We start from the raw sequence: 12,430 nt of genomic DNA, 5'->3' as shown, positions 1-12,430 counted from the left end.
ATTAAGCCCGCCCCGTGCATTTGAAATTTGTAAAGAGTGGGGCGGAGGTATAAACCACGCCCCACACAAAAGAAAAAAAAAAAACAGGCGTGCATTATACGTTCGCCTGGTGTGGGCGTGGACTATACGTCCGCCTGGGGTGGGACGTGGACTATACGTCCGCCTGGTGATGGGGCGTGGACTATATAAACGCCCAACTATATTTGGGTTTGGTCTTGGTCGCCGACCAAATTTGGTCTGGGTTTTAGTCTTTGATCAAATTTTGATCGATGGTCCGTCCCACTACGCCTATCCACTGGACCAAATATTTGGATATAGTCGTCCATTGTGGACGCTCTTAGCACGCTTTCTGGCAGAAGATGCTTTGAGAAGTTCATTTATGTGATTCCGTAGTAGTAAATTGGAGTGCGGAGCATGAGCAGATTTATTCCCTGTCTATCCAAAAGCATGCGCATTCTGCTTTGAGTGGTATGATTTGTATATGGGGTTCACGCTTTATAGTGACATGCAGCCCGCAGGCATGATACTTAGAGAGGAACATGCAGCTTTGGGCTTTACTTTTGTGCGAAGCCTAACAATGGTCATTCATGCATGAAAGTGAGAAAGGCAAAAAAAAAAAAAAAGCAATAATGTCTCAAAAGACTAATCTATCAGTCTCTACTCTCTTTGTATGTCATAATTCTACCGTGCAATTATGCAAGTATCGTATGTAGGAGTATAATATAACATGCATAGTCATGATAATTTCTCCGGACAGACAACAACTAAAAGCGATGGCCTTATGTTTTGACCAACGCAAAAACGAAGTTGTATAAAAATCGTAGAGTTTCTGAAAATGTGTTCTTAATTAGTATCTCTTGGGTTAAGATTACAGAACTTTTTCTCAACTACCATGGGCATGTGCATGTATAAAAAATTTGCAATTTAGTTAATTTGTTTGCAAAAAGAACGCATATAGGCATACCAAACGGCCACGATTCATTAGCTATAAACACTCCCAACTTGAGACTCTTCCAGAATCTCACATATATAGGGGAGCAAATCGGCCACTGATATCTTGTCAATCAAGTGTGTCACCAGTGCTAATTGCTCTGATACTAGCTCTAAATCGATATGTTGCACGAGACCATAAAACAAGCTCTTAATTGTGCGTAGATAAACATCATCTTCAAGTCATCCACCAGACCACCAAAGCCGACATCAGTTTTTAGCATATATTCTTCATTTTGCTTGGTTAAAACAGAAAGCATATACTAGTTTTAACAGGTCCTGTTTCTTTTTCTTCAAAAGAAAGAACATATGCACACAAAGACCTAGCTTACAGTTTTCGTTTTCTCTGAAACCAAAGTTAACTTTGGCCATATACTACTCCTATCAGAAATTGACATGCAAAATACATGTACAGTATGTGATCAGTCACCCCTTCTATGTTTTGCTCGCTTCCATGACTGCTTTCCCTTAATTTTCCATTTCTCCACCCCAGGAACATTATTTCGTTCCTCAATTTCTCGAACTTTACGTTTCCTGCAAAAGATTAGAAAGCCCATAAATATCTGTGGAGAAAATACTAAACCTGTAAAATAGATAACTTATGATACAGGTTAGCCCATATTATGGTCTAACCTGTATTTTCCTAAGGCAGCATCATGAAGCAATTCTTCTGCAATGCTTCGCTTCCTCTCCTTCTTAGTTAACCTGCCTGAGTAGAAATCTGTTTGAGACTCAACGACAGTACCCATCTGAGTGGTAGAAGTTTACAAGTTAACATTAACATAATATATACGACGAGCAAAAAACATCGGCATAAGCTTAACTGGAGGGTTTTATCGACTCGCAGGAGACTACATTTCCTAGTAACATAAGCATCAAGGAGTTACCTGGAAATACTTGGGAAGCTCCTTTGAATTTGAATCACCTTTCTTGTAGTGCCTCTTAGAATCTATCACATTCCTCAACTGCAATATCCACAACCATAATTGTTAACAATCATCCATCCATCTATTTCAATCATACAGAGTTTGCTACTGAGGTGGAACACTGGTTTGAAGAATTGTCCATATCAGCCATATCGCACACTGATACACATTAACAGACTGTGATATCTACTCATGGTCCCATACTAACCAAACATCAAGTGATCTACGAAGATAATCTGTGAATTGCAGAATGTGTGCACATATATGATCCACACTGTTCGATACCAGGCATTCACTCCAAAAGTGTTGCCCATGGATGCAGGACATTCACGTGGGATGTCTGCATGCATAAGGCTGATTTATCTATTCTGACTTTAATGATTTATCTTAAGCCAATTATGCAAGAGCACATAATTGCTCACGTGTTTTTAAATCAAATGAAGCTATCAACCTAGTTAAGTGATCACAATTTTGGTGTTGAAGGTTCTAATATACCAAAAAGTTGCAACTCTGATGTGATAACTCAACACTACAATAAGCCGAAGTTGTACAATTAAGGGTATTGTTATTTCCTTGAAGATCAAAACTAAAATTTTGTTACCACATATACACGCTCAAAGAGTCAGTCATTTAGTAGACACAGAATTAAGGTGGTGCAAGCAACATTGTTCAATTAGTTTGTTATGTGAATAGTCGCCATCCTGCATATTAGGTGTGGGGACATTCATTGGGAAAAACAGTCCAAACAGTTTCAGTTTAATAACTTGGAAAAGATAAGCAAATATCGCATACCTTCATAATCTGGAAGTCATTTTTTATCTCAGGTGTAATAGTTTGAGCTGGCATATCAAACCTGCACGCACTTAAAACAAACAAACAATTATAACCAATGAATTCATTTTATAGAAAAATACTAGTAGAAAAATAAACTCCTAAAACAACACAGACCAGTTTTTACCAGTGGTGTCTTTGAGTTGTTTTCTGACCAATTTGTTCCGCAACTTTGGATCAGCAGGTGGAACATAAATTCCATCGATAAGTTCAGTTTTTGGTTTAGGAATTTGAGGCATAGATTTTGTGGAACTAGTTGCAGTAGTTCCACCAGATTTGAACATGGTGAGATTAGGTTCCCATGTAAGACCAATTTTAGGCTTACTTGATAACATTTCTGTCTAACAACACGAACAAATTACAAATTCAGATTCAGCACACCCAAAACAGAACAATAACAAGTACTGATCGAGAACTAACATGTTAATAAACCCTAATATCATCGAAAACTTACAAATTGGATTGTCTACGTAACTTACTCGTCTGTATGAACTTGCAAAGGAGGAAGAAGAAGGATTCTCAGGTATTTAGGGTTTTAGATTTTTTAATAATATGATATATACTACCAGGAATTTTGCAGTTATTTGGGCTGGGCCCATAAAAGTTGGAAGGACCGTATTCTATAGCCTGTTTAATGCGACCCGTATAAATAATGTCTTCATGTTCTGATGGTTTGATTGTGAACAGTGAAGAAGGGTCCAGCGGCTTCAGTTGGTGGAAGAATCAGATTAGTCGGGTAAGTAACTGACTTGAACTGAAAATTGCTAGTAATTTTAATTTATGGTTAGTTTCTATGAATTCGTTCAGTTGATGCCCTAATTAAATTATTCTAGTATAGGTGTTTTTCGAAAATGTTAAAGAGAAAATTAAATCAGGTTTTTGAATGATAGATAGTTGGTTCCTTTTTCATGGTTTAGTTCTGTAATGGATGCCAATGATGCAGATTTCTCATAACGTTGGATGCCCTTTCTGAATTGGAAAGAAGAGTACATATATTCATTAAGTTCTGACCTACTTTTTTCTCATCCACAGTGGATCATGTAGAAGTTAGTTAGTGGAATTGCAGTTATGTTCTGTTTGATCTTTCTATTTTGTGTCATAGTGTGGATATCTGGCTCATCACGTCACCTATTCAATCCATAGATTTATTGTATTCTTAAACATATTTTGGATGTCTTAAATTGGTGCTTTTTTTAGAGTTAAGTCACAAGTTGTAGATTTCTACATATATCTTGAGTACCCCAATACTTTTTTTATGCCAGATTTTATCTTGATAAAATCCCCTCCACGATGTTCAATTCCTACAATATATTAACACAACTTCTTCTAAATAGTTTTTCTAGGGTTTATAAGAAAGTTGAACTATGGCTGCTGCTAATTGTGCAAGAAGAGCTTTTCAAAGCATTACAAAGTCATCATCAGCACCATCATCATTTGCTTCTGGTGCAGCTAAGTTTGGTGGGTTTACTTCTACTGCTAAACCAACTTCTACACCTCGTTTTTTGAAATCTACATTTTCTTCAAGGTATTTTCATTCCTTATACATTGTTTCAATCATGGTTCTTCTGATTTAAAATGAATCTTAAATCAAAAAGACATTTTTTGCAATCTTCTTGTAAATCAGTTGTAGTGAATCTGAATGTTTTGTGATGTTTTTTAGGCTTCCTGTGTTGGGTTGCGCTCAGTCGTTGATGCCGTTACACAGTGTTACTGCTTCTGCATTGCTTACTTCAAAGATCTCAGGAAATTGGGCTTGGCTTTCGGAAGGTGTGTGTCCCTTTCATTTCTATCTTATTTAAGTCTCGTTATGTTTCTTTATTTCCCTTTCATTTCGGGGGGGTGTGTATGTTTCTTCATTTTGAATCTAAGTCTCGTTATGGTCTAGGCTATAATCGTCGTGCTTGGTTGGCTTAATGTTCAATTGATAGAATTTTATGTGATTTACTGGCTTCAACATCCATTCATTGCCTCTTATAAAAGTATGTACTGATCGGAGCAAATAATTCTAACATTGTTTGTTCTTGAAGAGTCAAGTTCCATCAAGCTCATCACTAACTTGATATCAAACATCCAAAACCCTGGATCTAACTATTCGTTCATTGGGTACCCTATTGAACATTTTGAGAGAAAGGGGCTTTCTTCTTGTGGAATTCAATAATAACTAATTGAATATAGGGAAGCAATGGTTGATCCCATGTCTTATTTGTGTGTCTAATTACCTTGTGACTTTGTTAGCTGTTTACCAATACCACTGGTTGTTGTGATTTGTTCTTCCCACTGCCATTGTTCGACTACTATTAGGGATTTGTTAGGTTCAAATTGTTTGCCTCTTGGTGTCTGCCATGATGGAACTTGTGTTATATTAGTGCGTGTCTATTCCTTTCGGAAGTATTTTGCAGTGGCTTAAAGTGTATGCGATGTGGATATTTAGTAAGTTTTGGGAGGCACACCTTCTGTTATCTCTTTGTTAATGTGTTACTGCCGAGGGAGAGTATCTGTAGCCAGTATATGATATCAATTCATTACTTTAATGAAAGATGTGTTACAAGTGGAGGAGACCATTTTCAACTTTAGCAAATTGGCATTAAGGTAGCATTGCCAACTTCTTTTGAAGGCTTTAATTATTGAGCATAATTTGGAGAAATTGGGGTCTCGGGGATGTATTCCATTAAGTTTAGATTTTATAGCGGGTTCCCTATAAAATCTTTTTGGGTTGTGATTGTGTGATTAGTAGACGTGTGTGTTGTAAAGAAAGGTTTTCCTCCTTCCCAACCCTCTTTTTCACATGTATTGTCTTCCTGGAATTTTGACAGGGAGTTCCCTCGATATTACGTAGGTGGATGACTATTCTTGATAAGCTTCCTTACAAAGGTGGCAGATATGGTGTCAGGTGGTTCTTGATATTTGCTGCCTAATCTTTTTTTTTTATTTCTATTTTGTGTAAAATTTCGTAAGTTGTGAAGCACAATTATTAGTGGTTAGGAGAGGCTGTTGTTATGTTTGTCTATGTGCATGTGGGGTACGCTTATGGTGGTAAATATGGTATTATTGCTTCAAAATCATAGTTTTAATATCTAAGCATTACAACTATAATGTGATATAAGCTCTCTCGTTTTCCTTGTTCGAAGAGTACTCTTCAAGAGTGCATCTTACTTTGAGGGTAGTTGTACATTTCAAGTAATTTCGTTGCAACTTATTACTTTATGGGTCCACAATACAAGGATGATGCTTTCTCTATCCAATCTATATGTGAGCAAGTAAGAGACCGTCTGAACGTTGTGAGCAAGTAAGTTTCAATTGAAACTCCCAAACCATGCAATAAGGGGTTTTAGATTTGTTGGGAAATCATTGTTATTAGAGAAATAATCTATTCATGATATTGCGCAACTGATTTAGTATCTTAAGAGATTTTTATTTTCTCCTGATGCCCGTCTGCATTAAAATGAGTTCCAGCTATCAGGGCTTGAAATTAGGTGTGTTTGTTATCGTAACTGAAATGAGGTAGTCTGAAAAGTTTTGGATGGGTATCGTTGTCATATTATGTTGAATGAAACTTGCTATACATTGACTTCCTGGTAGTTGTTATAGTAGGAATCGAAACTTAACCTGCTTTACTTTTGCTTGTAACAGGATATGTGACCCCACTTTGACATGGTCGGTGAATTCAATCCAGTAGACAAAAAGAAGTAGAATCAGATTGGGAGGGGAATCATTTCTGTTCCACCATCATTTTGAATAATTTATTTGTAACTACAAACAAAGAGAGGTAAATTGTGACATGGCAATTCATGCACTTTTCAATCTTTAGTTACTGTTCCAAATTAGGTTTTGGATATCCATTTTGTATCAAGTGATATCTTCATCATTATGGGAGGCTCCTCAAATTGGCTGAGTGCTTTTACTTTGGTGCTTAGTGGAGCAAAGATTTTGTATCTAAATGGCTGTTATTGTACTCTTTCTCTTAGGTAAACTCATTAGCCGATAGTTGGCACTTGTGCATGTCAACCTTTTCATCTGTACCTGAAATTTTCCTTGGTAGATATTTGGTTCCTTGTACTGAGGGCCAACAACTAAAACAAGTGTCAGGTAAGGTTATTTGGATTTGGAATTAGCTGTTGATCTGCTTTTTTAGCTGTAACCAAACCACAACGTTTGCTTGTTATCATCATTCAGGGACATTATTTGAAATATAACCAACAACCTTGAACCTACTTATTATCAGACTCCAATTATGCACCTCAGGTGATCATTCCTAATTGTACAATGATTTCGTATACCATCTCACTTCAAGCAATGCTAATCTCCACCAAGTGAATTTGGCAGCATGTGGAGCTCATTGGTCATTTCTATTTATAATTAGTACCAAAAATCTTTGTAAAAGGAGCGAGGCGTCAGCTCCGAACTTCATGATATTGTTCTCCGTCGATCCGAGGAAACAAACAATCAGAGACTACGCGAGGAGACGATGTCTCTTCTTCTTTCTCCCGAACTTCTATTAAGAACTATGGTACGATCTCTGGATGTGGGAGCGACCATACGGCAAACTGTTGTCCAAAACCAGTCCCCACTAGAGTTATGATGTGCACGACCGTCCTTGGCCTGGCTCCCCCCCACAAACTATTACCGATTTCAGGCATTGGATATGCACGTCATAAATGAGAAAGGACTGCCATGAATTTAGCCCTTTCTCATTACTTTATTTCAAAAATCAATTCATATGCAAGTCATAACTAGCGGAGGACCCCTCATAGAGGAATGTAAAAAATATGACCGTTGTCTAACGTTCTAATTTCTAAATTTTAAAATCTCAGCTTTCCTTTTAGTTACCGTTATCTCATCAACCCAAAGCATCCGACCTTTCTTCTACTTACCCACCTTATCTCTATACAAAACCTAGAAATTTTCCAGAGAGGAGAATATAAAAAATTAGGGTTTCAAGAAAAACCCAAATAGAATTCTTATCCAATCTGGGTTCTGTTTTTCCTATAATTCTTCTTCGCTGTAATTCTATCTAATTCTTGATTCAATTGATCAAATTGAGGTTGATTGATTCACCAAGATGGCAGCATTAGCTTCAGGGATTCTATTGAAGCTACTCAATGGGATGAATACAGGTCTTAAACCGACAAGTGAACATAGAAGTTCATTATTACAGGTAACAGATATTGTACCAGCTGATCTTGATGAGAAAAATCTTTTACCTAAACATGGTTTTTATATTAAAGTATCTGATTCATCGCATTCGATATATGTTAGTCTTCCGTTCGAGCAAGATGATCTTGTATTGAGTAATAAGATGCAATTAGGTCAATTTATATATGTAGATAGATTAGAACCAGGATCACCTGTACCTGTAATCAAAGGTACGAAACCAATACCAGGTCGCCACCCATTTATGGGAACTCCTGAACCAATAATGAGTTTAAGAGGTAATGGACCTAAAAGAAGTTCTTGGGGCACACCACAAATTGGGGATGAACCTGTTCCCTCTTCTCCGATGGTTGTTAAACCGGTACCGTTTGATTTTCCGGCTACGCCTGTTAAAGAACGAAGTGCAATGAAAGTAGGACTTAGTTTTCCGAATTCCCCGATGAGTAGAAGCAGATATGCAGTTAAGGATGTGAATTCTAGCTCAGTTTTGAGATCTTCGATGGGCGGTGGTCTTTTGTCAAAGATGGTTAGAGGAGAAAGCCCTATCATGGTTAGGAGGAGTTGTGTTGCTCCTTCATCTACGTCAAAGCTTCCGAGGAGCAAGAGTGTTTGCGAACGAGAACCCAGGATCCCAAGAAGTCCATTCAATCCCATTGTAGGTACATTCTTCTTTTTAAGATTATAAATTTGCTGAACAGTTGCTTAGGAGATGAAATTTACTTAGTTTATTTGAATTGTAGGAAAAGAGAAGTGTAACACCCCCACCCAGATTAAGAAGAAGTACCAGAATAGGAACATCTATCAATTTTGCTACGGATGGGAAGAATTCAGTGAACTCCAGTTCCGTCAATCGTGCTGTGGATGCACAGAATTTGGTGAACTCCACCAAATCACAGTCTCAGTACACTAATCCAACTGCCTCAAAGAATAATGCAAATACCAATTTCCTGATGTCATTACCTGGAAAGCTATGTTTGCTTGGAAAGGTAATGTCAACGTGTTTTTCGATATTTGTTTTTGCTTTAGATTGTAGTATGCTCCCCATTGTCAGCACGTTTGACTTTACAATTTTATGCAGGAAGCAGTACAACAAAGGGATACAACACAGAAAGCTGCTTTACAAGCATTAAGAGATGCTTCAGCAACCGAGACCGTAGTTCGGGCTCTCAAGTAGGGACTAAATATATCTTTTACTTTGTGGACGAGAGATGATTCGTAACATTCACATATAGATTTTCTGATAATAAATTGTGGGTCAATTGCAGGATATTTTCAGATTTGAGCAGAACAGCTAAACCAGATGCACCGTCTAACTGTTTTGATCAATTTTTGGACTTCCATTTTCATATTACTCAATCAGTAACTGATATGGAATCTATTCATGCTGCTACTACAGCGGCTCAAAGAAACACTGATAACCAGATAAAGTCAGAAGAAGAAGAAGAAGAAGAAGAAGAAGAAGAAGAAGAAGAAGAAGAAGAAGAAGAATCTGTCTTACACGAAATAATGCGTAACTCAATTGATTTGAACTCATCCAAGAGAAGATTATCATTACATAAGTCGGCTACACCCACCTTAGAGAAAAGTGATATGAAGACAAACATTTTGAAGCAGCTAGAATCAAATGTGAACCAGAGGAAGACTTCTGAGAAAAAGGTGGTGGTAACAACAACTCCGACTGGAAAGGAACGGGTCGAAACAGAGAATGATGAGAACCAGAAACCAACTCAAAGCAGCTTCTGCAATGCAATCAAACTGGGAAAAAAGATTGAAAAAGAAGCAGGAAAGTGGTTTATGAACTTTTTGGAGGAAGCATTGGAAACTGGTTTGAAAAAACAAAAAGGAAGTACAGTGAATGATGCTCAAAAAGTTCCTCAGTCTCTCATGATCAAGGTTATTAACTGGGTAGAAGTAAATCAGTATGACTCCAATAAGAAGCCTCTTCACCCCAAGGCAGCACAGATTACTCGAAAGTTGAGAATCAAAGTGAAAAATCCTGAAAAAGTTTAAGTACCTTTTCTGAGATTGGTTGTATCATATTGGGGGGCTTGCTTAATGATTGGTTTAGTAGTGTTGTGTGGTTTGTTTGATTCTCTGATTCTTTAAAGGTTGTCGACCCTTTGAGAGTGCCTTTCTAAGTTTAACTTATTTTTGTGATGTATAAGCTTTTTTATACAATGAAAATGAAGGTCAGTTTCTTTAACGAATGAATTAGAACTTGTATATCTTGCTTTGTGTGATAAATTCTATGATTATACTTCAAGCATAATGTTTCCAGAAGACTGAAAAAACTACACAGATCAACAAATGATTTGGAGCATTTAGCTATATCTTGACCATGAGACTACCTCTGTAGATTGTTATGGAGACTATTTATCCTGTGGTAGAACAACATAAAGATATGAGTAGGGCTTTTAGCACAATGTTGCATCCTCATAAACAAGTACTCGTATAACATAGAAATCGTGTGTTTACAAGCTCATAGAAAAATGAAACACATAATGTCAAGTAACAACTTCAGTCTTTCTCGTAGGCGAACAAAGTTGAAGGGGTTTACTACAACTTACAAGAAAAAGGGGATAAAAACTAGCTGTTTCTATTGTTCATTATTCTGTTGTAGGAACTTTAGATCCTTCATTTGTTGTTGTACAGCGTCTTTAGCCAAAAACTTTGGCTCTTTATAATTGATTTCTTCACCTTCAGCAACCCTCTTTGCCTTTTCTGTAACAATTCTGTCTATTTCAGGTTGTCCTACACTAGGAAAAACACAATTCAGAATGACGCGGAGTAGTCTCTCATCGTCTTCTTCTATAGGGTCTCTACCAGCAAAACAACACACATAGATGGCTTCAAGTGCTTTCTCCGCTCTATCCACCATTGGTATAGCAGGATTTTGGATCTTCATCTTTGCTCGCCTCTGCAATTGTAATCAATTTCGTTAAGCATCATATACATTAAAACTCAATCAAACTAAAGAAGGGGAGTTTTCGTGGTGTATGAATTAGAAGCGAAAGAAACCATGCCTCACAAAAACATAGTTTGTCACTGCAGTAAATGCTAGAAATCAAGATTCCACATTCTACTAGTGTCAAAACAATATGGGAAACATTGCTCTAAAGAATTCCATGAGGATCACTAACCTCTCTTGCTTCATTCATTATGGCCACAAAAGTCTCCTCTTCAAATTCTATGTCATCAGAAAGACTAAGCCTTGCAACCCCCTCAAGAATTTCTTCGGATTTCAAAAGACCAGCACCAACCGCAGCCAACCAACAACAATGTAGGACATATATTGGATTCCCAACCTAACCAGAAGAGCAAAAAGTGAATATCTTAATATATAAAGCTTCAAAAGAATGCGGCCAACGAGCACTTGTCACCTTTAGTACTTGCAATTGTGAAGCTGAAGTTTCCGATTTTCAATGTGAAAATAAGTTACCAATGCACACTGAAATAAGGTTTCTCCTTGAGAAGATTGCATGAATACTATTTCAATTTCCTAGTCCCTAGTCCAAAGAATGCCAAAGATATATTCATGAACAAATAATTAAGAAAACTTAACTAGATAAAGATCCCGATAAGGAAAAGATTCAATCAATTACCTTTCCCCGGCGATCCTGGAACTCGTAAAAAGCTCTGGAGTCCACTATACTACATTTCTTTCCAACGCGTCTACGAAATTCCGCAAAGTCTATAATGTCACCACCAACACCACCTTCATCAATAAGAATTCTAGCAGCAAGACCAATAATAGGAAGAGAACCTAAAATTCTACCAGCAATACCAGAGATAGTATTAGGGTTTTCCATATAAGACTTAACAGATAAAACTCCATTAGTGTTACTACTATTCCTAACTCTACAACTACTTGGGTCCGAATGATTTTTGTAGTTAAGGTGGAAATGTAATAAAGTGGGTTTTGATTTAGTTGTTGAGTAGTAATTAAGGTTAGCTTGAATCCTAGAGTTTACAGTTTGGTGATGTACTTTGGATTGGAGAAGTGAAGATGAAGATGAGGTTGTAGATGTCACCACAACCATGGCTGAAATGGAAGTTCAAAAATCTGGTTTCAGTTAACACAAGCTCTCCGCTCTTTAAAATGTGTGGCCATAGTTATATCTGAGTGGGTCCCGTATCTAAGGGATATCATTTGGATTCGGCCTCTATACGGCCTGTTGCTATATATTGTCTTATACAAGAACGTCGGGCACGCGCGTGCGATGAGCATATTTGACGAAGTTAGCAATAATTCTACACGTCGACAGGAAAGCTAAATCAAGAATTGGCCGCGGTTCAACAGTGAACACCCCTCCATGGTCCATACATGCAAGGGCACCCGCACCCAATTGTCTCCCACCCCTAGTTAGCAATTCGGGATTCGGCAAACGTACGGAACGGCAAACGTACGAGTATTATACGGTTTTGTAAAATCCAGATTCGTTCCAAAATTCGGTCAACGGGACGTGATTCGTCAGTAATTCGGAACGGCATACGTACGTGTATAATTCGATTTATAAATGTGAGTTCGGCTC

At 37.5% G+C, this 12,430-nt stretch overlaps 4 protein-coding genes across 6 annotated transcripts; 2 read left to right on the top strand and 2 right to left on the bottom strand.

Moving 5' to 3' along the window:
• Positions 1–829: 829 nt before the first annotated feature.
• LOC113319183 (rRNA-processing protein fcf2-like) lies at positions 830–3,264 on the bottom strand. Its single transcript, XM_026567458.1, has 6 exons — positions 3,227–3,264; positions 2,865–3,088; positions 2,709–2,778; positions 1,878–1,955; positions 1,624–1,739; positions 830–1,524 (listed from the first exon to the last, which is right to left on the bottom strand). The coding sequence occupies exons 2-6, from the start codon at positions 3,080–3,082 to the stop codon at positions 1,413–1,415; spliced, it is 594 nt and encodes a 197-aa protein (XP_026423243.1). The 5' UTR covers positions 3,083–3,088; positions 3,227–3,264; the 3' UTR covers positions 830–1,412.
• A 134-nt stretch (positions 3,265–3,398) lies between these two features.
• LOC113318933 lies at positions 3,399–10,105 on the top strand. Of its 3 annotated transcripts, none has more exons than XM_026567221.1 (9): positions 3,399–3,483; positions 4,082–4,272; positions 4,408–4,514; positions 6,378–6,513; positions 6,713–6,833; positions 6,921–8,553; positions 8,639–8,884; positions 8,977–9,068; positions 9,164–10,105. In XM_026567221.1, the coding sequence occupies exons 6-9, from the start codon at positions 7,807–7,809 to the stop codon at positions 9,906–9,908; spliced, it is 1,830 nt and encodes a 609-aa protein (XP_026423006.1). In that variant the 5' UTR covers positions 3,399–3,483; positions 4,082–4,272; positions 4,408–4,514; positions 6,378–6,513; positions 6,713–6,833; positions 6,921–7,806; the 3' UTR covers positions 9,909–10,105. The 3 variants fall into 3 exon arrangements, with proteins under 3 accessions (XP_026423006.1, XP_026423007.1, XP_026423008.1); XM_026567222.1 differs by adding an exon at positions 5,561–5,637 and having other exon boundaries at positions 6,713–8,553; XM_026567223.1 differs by having other exon boundaries at positions 3,434–3,483; positions 4,091–4,272; positions 6,713–8,553.
• On the top strand, positions 4,112–4,661 carry LOC113315317 (protein NUCLEAR FUSION DEFECTIVE 6, chloroplastic/mitochondrial-like). The gene is made up of 3 exons (XM_026563611.1): positions 4,112–4,272; positions 4,408–4,514; positions 4,633–4,661. Exons 1-3 carry the CDS (start codon positions 4,112–4,114, stop codon positions 4,659–4,661), a joined length of 297 nt encoding a protein of 98 aa, XP_026419396.1.
• Positions 10,106–10,323: 218 nt separating the features above from the next.
• Positions 10,324–11,972, bottom strand: LOC113317175 (photosystem I assembly factor PSA3, chloroplastic-like). The gene is made up of 3 exons (XM_026565298.1): positions 11,501–11,972; positions 11,039–11,203; positions 10,324–10,815 (listed from the first exon to the last, which is right to left on the bottom strand). Exons 1-3 carry the CDS (start codon positions 11,936–11,938, stop codon positions 10,495–10,497), a joined length of 924 nt encoding a protein of 307 aa, XP_026421083.1. The 5' UTR covers positions 11,939–11,972; the 3' UTR covers positions 10,324–10,494.
• Between the last annotated feature and the right edge of the window lie 458 nt (positions 11,973–12,430).

This window comes from Papaver somniferum, chromosome 10 (genome assembly GCF_003573695.1).
Source record: "Papaver somniferum cultivar HN1 chromosome 10, ASM357369v1, whole genome shotgun sequence".
Classification (NCBI taxonomy): Eukaryota; Viridiplantae; Streptophyta; class Magnoliopsida; order Ranunculales; family Papaveraceae; genus Papaver; species Papaver somniferum.
Note: the sequence above shows the minus strand (reverse complement) of the source record. Positions and strands in the feature narration are given on the sequence as shown.

Coding starts and splice junctions, on each gene's coding strand:
- LOC113319183 (XM_026567458.1), bottom strand. CDS start 3,082: ATGTTATCAAGTAAGCCTAAAATTGGTCTTACATGGGAACCTAATCTC. Junction 2,779..2,864: donor GACACCACTGGTAAAAACTG/GTCTGTGTTGTT, acceptor GTTTGTTTTAAG/TGCGTGCAGGTTTGATATGC. Junction 1,740..1,877: donor AGCTTCCCAAGTATTTCCAG/GTAACTCCTTGA, acceptor TCTACCACTCAG/ATGGGTACTGTCGTTGAGTC.
- LOC113315317 (XM_026563611.1), top strand. CDS start 4,112: ATGGCTGCTGCTAATTGTGCAAGAAGAGCTTTTCAAAGCATTACAAAG. Junction 4,273..4,407: donor AAATCTACATTTTCTTCAAG/GTATTTTCATTC, acceptor GATGTTTTTTAG/GCTTCCTGTGTTGGGTTGCG. Junction 4,515..4,632: donor TTGGGCTTGGCTTTCGGAAG/GTGTGTGTCCCT, acceptor GTTATGGTCTAG/GCTATAATCGTCGTGCTTGG.
- LOC113318933 (XM_026567221.1), top strand. CDS start 7,807: ATGGCAGCATTAGCTTCAGGGATTCTATTGAAGCTACTCAATGGGATG. Junction 8,885..8,976: donor AGCTATGTTTGCTTGGAAAG/GTAATGTCAACG, acceptor AATTTTATGCAG/GAAGCAGTACAACAAAGGGA. Junction 9,069..9,163: donor ACCGTAGTTCGGGCTCTCAA/GTAGGGACTAAA, acceptor GGTCAATTGCAG/GATATTTTCAGATTTGAGCA.
- LOC113317175 (XM_026565298.1), bottom strand. CDS start 11,938: ATGGTTGTGGTGACATCTACAACCTCATCTTCATCTTCACTTCTCCAA. Junction 11,204..11,500: donor TCCAGGATCGCCGGGGAAAG/GTAATTGATTGA, acceptor TCTTCTGGTTAG/GTTGGGAATCCAATATATGT. Junction 10,816..11,038: donor TAATGAATGAAGCAAGAGAG/GTTAGTGATCCT, acceptor TTACAATTGCAG/AGGCGAGCAAAGATGAAGAT.